This window comes from Lipotes vexillifer, unplaced genomic scaffold (assembly GCF_000442215.2).
Source record: "Lipotes vexillifer unplaced genomic scaffold, Lipotes_vexillifer_v1.1 scaffold1616, whole genome shotgun sequence".
In the NCBI taxonomy this organism is placed as follows: domain Eukaryota; kingdom Metazoa; phylum Chordata; class Mammalia; order Artiodactyla; family Lipotidae; genus Lipotes; species Lipotes vexillifer.
This window is the reverse complement of record NW_006790438.1, coordinates 170,580-179,226: the sequence shown is the minus strand read 5'-3', so window position 1 is coordinate 179,226 and position 8,647 is coordinate 170,580. Positions and strand designations below refer to the sequence as shown.

The 8,647-nt window shown below is 44.7% G+C and overlaps 1 protein-coding gene and 1 pseudogene across 3 annotated transcripts in view; both read right to left on the bottom strand.

Moving 5' to 3' along the window:
- Positions 1-1,914: 1,914 nt before the first annotated feature.
- On the bottom strand, positions 1,915-3,550 carry LOC103089717 (sorting nexin-15 pseudogene; annotated as a pseudogene).
- Positions 3,551-6,503: 2,953 nt separating this feature from the next.
- GRAMD2B (GRAM domain containing 2B) overlaps positions 6,504-8,647 on the bottom strand; it is a 108,138-nt gene continuing 105,994 nt past the window's right edge. For 2 of the 3 annotated variants that reach the window (XM_007463723.1, XM_007463725.1), the window contains exon 14: positions 6,700-7,023. In XM_007463723.1, coding sequence (XP_007463785.1) covers positions 6,982-7,023 — 42 coding nt within the window. In that variant the 3' untranslated portion in view covers positions 6,700-6,981. Of the gene's footprint in view, positions 7,024-8,647 lie in introns of all 3 variants that reach the window. The other variant, XM_007463724.1, reaches the window with a different exon arrangement.

Here is an 8,647-nt window from a genome sequence, read left to right as displayed (position 1 = left end):
ATAAACAGCGTTTTAACAAGTCCAGTGCTGATGGGGAGGCAGACCGGAAACTGTGAGTATCTCTATTTTTTCAAAGGGCAACTCTAAGAACTAGAGTCCTTGTTCAATCTAAAAGAGCCCATTCAGATTTTAATCTTTAAATAGAGAATAAATATTATCATGAAGTTTTGTTCTGGGTTCAACCTCACAAACTTCCCCTCACCAAGGATGCCCCAGCTGAGTGCCTAACCTGCCAACAGCCTTCCATAGAGTGTCATTCCTCTGTGGCCATCCACTTGGTGGCAAGACTGTTGCTTGGGACCTCTTCCAGCATGGAGGGGAAAGATTTCTCTTTGGAATAGATATGGTTCCTAGATATTGATCTGCCTTCCTTGCCCATGATGTTTCTGCCTTACTCACCATCATGGTGACTTCACTACATACCACATTGCTTCTGATCAAGAAGCTCATTTCACAGCACAAGAATTTCAGTAGAGGGCTAGTGCCCACAGAATCCACTGGTTTTTACCGCATACTCCATTGCTTAGCAGCTGCTGGCTTAATAAGACAGTGACATGGCCTCATGAAGGCCCTGTTAGGCTACCAGTTAGGAGAGACACCCTGAAAGCATGGGGTTTTATTTTACAGGATGAAGAAACCAACATATGTATGCCTCTCCTATAGGCATGGGTCCAAGAGTTGAGGTTGGAGTTAAGAGTAGCTCCTTACACTATTATGGCTAATAATCTACTTATGGGAGTCTTGCTTCCCGTCCCTGCCATTTTGAGCTCTGCTGGTTTGGAGGTGTTGGCTCCTAATGGACAAATGTTTCAGTTGAATTGGAAGCTAAGACTGCCAAATATCTCTTTTGGTTTATTAAAGCCATTGAACCAACATGCAACCACCACCACTACAAATAACAACAAAGGGGAGTGGGGAGGAAGAAGAGAGAGAGAGAAAGACTCTGGGAATTCAGACCCTTCAGGAATAAAGATTTGGGTCACCTCACCAGGTAAAGAATTGTGACCAGCTGAGGTTCTTTCTGAGGGCAAAGAAAAGATGAAATGGGTAGTGGAAGATGGAAGAAGATTATAAATATATCTTTGCGATTAGTTACAGAAATGAAGACTAGAGCAGCTATGCATATTTTCTTCCTTTCTTTGTGTGTGTATATATGTGTATGCACTTGTGTGATATGTATTATAAATTTGTTTATAGTAACAATTTTCTCTTTTCCTTCCCTTTTTTATTATTTTTTTAAAATGTATTTATTTATTTATGTCTGCGTTGGGTCTTCATTGCTGCGCGCGGGCTTTCTCTAGTTGTGGCGAGTGGGGGCTACTCTTCATTGAGGTGCGCAGGCTTCTCACTGCGGTGGCTTCTCTTGTTGCGGAGCACAGTCTCTAGGCACACAGGATTCAGTAGTTGTGGCACGCGTGCTCATTAGTTATGGCTCGTGGACTCTAGATCACAGGCTCAGTAGTTGTGGCACACGGGCTTAGTTGCTCTGCGGAATGTGGGACCTTCCCGGACCAGAGCTCGAACCCGTGTCCCCTGCATTGGCAGGTGGATTCTTAACCACTGTGCCACCAGGGAAGTCCCTCCTTCCCTTTAATATTCTACTCAAGTTTTGTTGGGGGCTAACTTTACAGTTTAGTCACTAGAGGATAGAATATTCAGATGGCACTGTGACCAAATTTGAGGAATAACTTAAAATAATTTTATTAATTTATTTTAATCATTACTTTATTTTTAATTAAAACTCTTTGGGGAACTTTGAATTCATTATTTTTCCCATTCTTGGTCCAATTACATCTAGAAATGGCCCCTAGATTATAAGACCAGGAGACAGGGCCAGGCACCAGGGAGAGGAGGAGGAGGCGGCTGCCAGTGCTGGAGTCCTGGGGAAGGGGCCACTCCTTCTTCAGGCAGGGATTAGGACAGGTACAGGTGCAGGATTGCCTCTGACGCTTCAGCTGCTTGGCTGCCTTCCTCACACCCTCCCTGAGGGCAGGGGATGGGTCACTGGGATCTCCCTGAAGCAGGATGTGCACCCCATCCCGGTAACCCTGCAGAGCTGCAGGGTAGGTGCTTGCCTTCTCCTCCCGCAGCCCTGGGTGATGAGCTCTGTAGCTTGGCTCAGAAAGGTGGTGGTGGGCCCTCCTTCCTTTTCCTCTCCCTGCTTTCCTGTTTCCCAAGGTCCCTGGTCCAGCCTTTAGGACTCTGCATCAATGCCAACTCACTTATGCAGGTAGGACTGAGGCCTGAGCCTTCTTGCACGGAAAAGGGGTCCAAGAGGGCAAGTTCAGCCTTGGTGTGCGGGGCTCGGCAGGGGCACGGGACGCCTCCTTGGTGCTCCCACAGTTAAAGATGGCAGGTCTGGATGGTGAGGGCGTAGCGTGGGGGATGGTCCGTTGGCACCTCCAACACGTCGAGGCCCCTCCTCTCCACGCCCCTCCTTTCTGCGGGGGAGCCGCTGGTGCAACCAGGACGCATCAGGGCCCCAGGGCCGGGGCTCATCGAGGGGGCGGTATGGGGATCAGAGAGGCTGGCAGGATGTGCAGGTCCCTGGACACTTCGGAGGACCGTGTCACCTCCCCACCCCCGAAGAACTCCTTGAGTTGGGGGCTGTCGAGCGCGGAGATGTGCACCGTGAAGCGAACCAAATCCTCAGCCCCCTTTCGAGGCTTCTTGATCACCGAAGCTTTGAACCGCCAAACACCTGTGCGCGGGGAGGGGCGGGACCCGGGGGAAGCAGGGAACTCGTGGAGGAAGCGGAAGAGGTGGGGTGGAGGTTGTAAGCAGGGTCTCCAAGCAGCTTGTGGAAGTTGCTGAATCGCAGAGATGGATACAACCAATGTTGGGACTTTGCATCTCATCATTTTCAGGTAAGGATGAGACTGTCTTCTTTTGTATGAAGTAGAGTGGTGTCTCGTTAGAAACAGTTGTGTTTCTTGTTGCGTGAGAGTTCAAATGTGTATAGAAAGGGTGTGTATGGGGCTTCCCTGGTGGCGCAGTGGTTGAGAGTCCGCCTGCCGATGCAGGGGACGCGGGTTCGTGCCCCGGTCCGCGAAGATCCCACATGCCGCAGAGCGGCTGGGCCCGTGAGCCGTGGCCGCTGAGCCTGTGCGTCCGGAGCCTGTGCTCCGCAACGGAAGAGGCCACAACAGTGAAAAGACCGCGAACCGACAAAAAAAAAAAAAAAAAGACAAGAAAGGGTGTGTATGGATGCTGCGTAGCCCACGGGGTGTCTAGTAGCCAGTATTAAGGGATTCCCTCTTAGCTTGAAGCCCTCCCTTGTGATGCTAAGGTTGCAACACTTCAAACCGTATTGATGCTTTGCCAGCTGTTCGCTGTTAGATTCCGCTAACAAGGGGCCCTGGAGAGAGACTGCACTGAACGGGAAGAAGGGATTGCTCCTTTCTGTTTACTCCCTCAGAGCTGCTAAACTTCCTGTTACAGTGAGTGTCGCCTTATCCTCACTTCTTCGGCTTGGCACTGGCAGTTTCTTTCTGGAGCAGCAGCTGGATCCAGTTTGCAGTTTACCCAGCATTTGCAGAACCAGGCTCATTACGCCCCCTCTGAGACATTAGCGCCACCTGACGTGCCCCTTCTGCAGAGGGCAGAGTTTCAGCTCCACCCAGCCCCTCCCCAGCTTTTAAGCTTGGGTAGTTTCAGCCACCTGGCTCTTGTTCCCTTCAAACCCGAGTTGGCTACTTCCCTGCTATCTTTGTGTTCTGATTCCCTTTACTGTCACTGTTACCAAACCAAACTTGGGTCTGCTTGCCCACGTGCAGTAAAGCCAATCTACTGACACACCACACTGGATCGTGGTGAAGGAAAGTGCAGCGTTTATTGCAGGCCAAGCAAGGAGTCCAGGCAGCTAGTGCTTAAAAGGCCCAAACTCCTTGAAGGCTTTCAGGGAAAGGTTTTTAAAGACAGGGTGAGGGAGGGGGCTCATGGGGTGTGTGATCAGCTCCTGGACATTCTTCTGACTGGCTGGTGGTGAGGTTAATTGGGAGTCACTATCATCAACCTTCTGTTCCAACAAGTCTGGGGTCTACGTGCTTGTGGGCAGCACACAGTTAACTTCTCCCACCTGGTGGGGGTTTCAGTATCTGCAAAACAACTCAAAGGACGTGACTCAGGATATTATCTATAGCCCTTGAGGAGGAACTAAACGTCCTTGACTTTGTTTAATAGCTGAACTATTATTGTCTTGCTTGACTGTTTTCCCTTATTTCTGCATTTTCTCACTTCTCTGATTAAAGTTACTCTTTGGAACTCAGGGAAGGCCTAGGAGGCTAAGGTTTTTCTACAGACAGGAGGCAGGCAGAGGACATGGGGGTTCTTTTATGGGAAGGCTCCATAGGGCCCTGTTCAGTTACAACACCAAGTTAACAGTTTTCTTTGTAATTGGAGTATAGTTGATTTACAATGTTGTGTTAATTTCTGCTGTACAGCAAAGAGATTGTTATACATATATATAATTCTTTTATGTTCTTTTCCATTATGGCTTATCATAGGATACTGAATATAGTTCTCTGTGCTATACAGTAGGGCCTTGTCCACCCATTCTGTATATAATAGCTTTTATCTACTAACCCTACCCTCCCACTCCATCCCTCCCGCAACCCCCTCCCCCATGGCAACCACAAGTCTGTTCTCTATGCCTGAGTCTGTTTCTGTTTCATAGATAGGTTCATTTGTGTCATAATTTAGATTCCACATATAAGTGATAGCATATGGTATTTGTCTTTCTCTTTATGACTTACTTCACTTAGTATGATAATCTCTAGTTGCATCCATGTTGCTACAAATGGCATTATTTCATTCTTTTTTTTTAAGGCTGAGTAGTATTCCATTGTATGTATGTACCACGTCTTCTCTATCCATTCATCTGTCGATGGACATTTAGGTTGTTTCCATGTCTTGGCTATTGTGAATAGTGCTGCTGTGAACATTGGAGTGCATGTATCTTTTTGGATTATAGTTTTGTCTGGATATATGCCCAGGAGTGGGATTGCTGGATCATATATTACCTTTTTAATGCTATTTTCTATGCCATTTTTTTACAATACCATTCTAAATAGTGTCATAATTTAAGTGCTCTGCTATTGAATAGTCCCTAATATTTTGCTGTTAAGGCTTCAAAGAATATTCTTGTATATAAATCCTTGACTAGATCTCTGCTTATTGCTGTGGTATAAATTCCTGGATAGAAGATTACTAATTCAGTGAAATTTGAACTATTTAAAGGCTCTTCACATGGTTGTAGAATTTCTCTCCAGAGGTAGCTGACCCACTCTTGAATCTCTAATGGGTTTTAACTATAGAGCATTGACATAGAACTTTTATAAAACCAGACTGTCAGACATGCAAACAAACATTTTAAGAAATAATGAATATGGTTCCTATTAAGAGGAGAGTATACAATTTGCCTCACATGGAGATGTGCTTTAGAAACTTTGTAACATTTAATTCTCACAATGACACTTTTCCCCTGGTACTTTTATCCTCATCAATAAAATGGGGGGAAATGACCAAATATTTTGCTTACGGTCACATAACTCATAAAATGAGGACCCAGGAATCAAGCATTGGTTTTCTGATTTCACAGTTAATTTTTCTTTCCCCTATATCATTGCAACCCAAGAACTTAAATCAGTTTTTCGGAAGTGAATACTTGGGAGGAAAGAAGTATGGGTGAGCTGGAATTAGTAGAGAGGAGGTGAGAAGCAGTTAAAAAGCATATTGTCTCTGTTAAAAGAATTTACAAACTGACAAAATACAGCGTTGGCAGGGCATTTTAACCAATGAGTATTTATTAAAAGCTAGGGGTGCACCAGGCACCATTCTTGTCCAGTAGGCGAACAAATACAAATGATGTAACCAATTCACTTATTAGCTTATCTGATTAAACAAAATACATTTCATAGAAATGATTATAAAATGCATCATAGACAAACAGAATATCTTTTATATTACAGACATTAGGGTACCTAAATAATTATGAATAAAAACCAGCCAACCCATATGGTAAATAGAAGTTAGCAAAACCACTAGTTAAATATTTTAGTCAGCAAGAGAAAAGCAGGCTGTCATCATGCTGAGATGGGTTTCAGCATTAATTACAGACATCCTGTTTCACAACACACACAGTCCACCTACAATCTTAAAAATGCAGTGTTTTTCATCCTGCATCAAATCACTATCATACTTTTTGGTTTAAAGATTAGTTTTGGTTTCAAAGTAAGTTAATTTAGTACTTTAGTCTCATGTCTCACAAATTCTTGACCTGGGGTGGGTGAGAATCAGTCCTATTAGTTATTAGAGGAACAAAACATAAAATGAGATCGTTTAATCCACTTTGTCCAATACTCTTGCCAATACTCAACTGAGAAGTTAAGATATACAGGTGACTTAAACCAGAACATAACAGCAGAAGGGAAAAAAAACAAAAACTAAACTGTTATTTGTTTGAAGCATCCATGAGGGCTTTTTTGTTTCTTTTTTGTCTTTTGGGAGAGTCATGGCAAATTCTTTAAAGGATCCTATCGAGTTTGTTGGCACACGATATATCCCTTAGTTTGAAGGTTGGTTAAGAGGGGTGTACAGGAGAGAAAAGGCAGGTGGGTAGGACTGAAAAGGCATGGAGTGGAGAAGTATGTCAGTACCGCTGACACAGTCACTATAACCCACTGAACCACAATCGTCCAAGTCCGCTAGGCCCTTCCTGAGACCTCCAGAGATGGGTCTGTTTTCTTCAGGCAGCAGCCCTGAAAACTTCCTCAGAGAGTCAAGGCCAAATTTTATTGCACAGGAACCAAAATTATTCCCCTTCCCCCCTTTCCTGAGCTGGAGACCTCCAAGGGCAAGCACGGCTGGGGCTGCCCATCTGCTCGCTCCTCTGGCCAGCAGGGAGCGCTCCACCAGAATGCCTGGGGAGCACCTACTTCAAGGGAAGTGCGAGGTTTTGCATTGGTCCAAGCTTCTGGCTGGTCAGTCACCATTCTCAAGTAGCTTTTGTAAGTTGTTTTGTATCTTGAAATAAGAGAAAAGCTCCCGTTATTACACAGAATGGAGTATATTAAGGGCATATTTGCTATGATCTATATAATGCTTGAGCTTAACCTCTTCTATCTTGAATAAAAAGCTACACATGGGTTCAATTTAGATCAGGCAAATAAATGCATGATTGTGGCATAGAATTCTGTTTGACAAACCACTTTAAAATGAAAAAAGATAGGCTAAAAATTTTTGAAAGAGTGGCACAAAGATGAAAATGTCGGTAGAGACTAAGAGAAACAGAACAAAAGCCCTGGCAACACCAGGTGCGACCATTCAGAGACAATGCGAAACCGGGCTTGACAAAGCCCATGTGATGGTCTGAATCGGACAAACACCAAAAATAATGTTTAACACTCCTATTAGATATGACATTTCCCATGGACCCTGCCTATCTGTGGATCTTAAGACCACAGTATAGTGTTGGGCATTGAAAATGTGCTTGGTAAATGTTTGTTGGGTAAATGAACTTGAAAGAATTCAGAGCAAGGAATTTTCAACAGCCAGTACTGTGAGGGAGTAGGGAACCCTGTGGAACAAAAGAAAGAGAACATAGTCTTCTTTTGGAAGAACATTCTGTGATGTCCTAGAGGCATACACAGGATAAGTGGAGAGGAAGAGATCTGATCAGTATGTGCCAGGAACATCGTGTGTGCTCACCTTGACCACACACCACCACACACAGAGGCAGGTTTTATACACCAAGCTAAGGGCCAGAGATGCTATGTAACGAGACCAGTCACACAGTAAGTGGCAGAGTAGGGAAGAGAACAGACATCTGACTCCGAAGTTCATGCGCTTTCTTCTGCACTGCTCCACCATTAATGCCATTCCCAGTACTAAGAAAATAAGTATTTACTTCTTTACCTGTAAGAGGCATTGCCTTCATCCCCCAAATTTCTACTTCATATCTTCCCTAGCTTCCCACAGGACCAAAGATGAATGGAAAAGCAGGAGTGGGAAGGTAGAGAAAGAAATGAAATAAAAGACTGATATCCAAAATATTTAAAACACCTGCAAAGACAAAAACCCCAAAAGTAAAACAAAGGAGATAAATGGGCAGTTTACAGAAGGAATATTACAGAAGGACATCCATATGGCCAATATATATATATGAAAAGATGCTCAACTGCAGCAGTAATTAGGAAAATGCAAATACTCTTAGACTAGGAGGTAGTAGGGGGTCAGAATGGCCTATTGGTGCCCATCTTAGAGAAACTGAGGAGACATCTGAAGCTAATTAGTTGACAAAGTCCTGCGTAATCTATCAGTGGTAAGTGAAAAGGATGACTGAAAGGGCAGTGATGCCATGAACAGAAATGGGGAAGTTACAAGAGGGCAGATCAGGAGGCTGAGACATGACCAGTCCCTGCAGGAGAGCAGAAGGAAGTTGCTGGTACTGAGTAGAAAGAGCTGAGACCTGGCTCTGACTTTCCCGCAGCACACAGCTGCTGTCCCCCCACCATGCGCTGCTGCGTTACTACCAGCTTCCCTTTAGGGGGGTGGAGGCTTGGGGGTGCAGACCGAGCAACAGCACATGGTGGCCTGGTGGTGGCTATTTTTTTTTTTTTTTTTTTTTTTTTTTTTTTTTGCGGGGGCC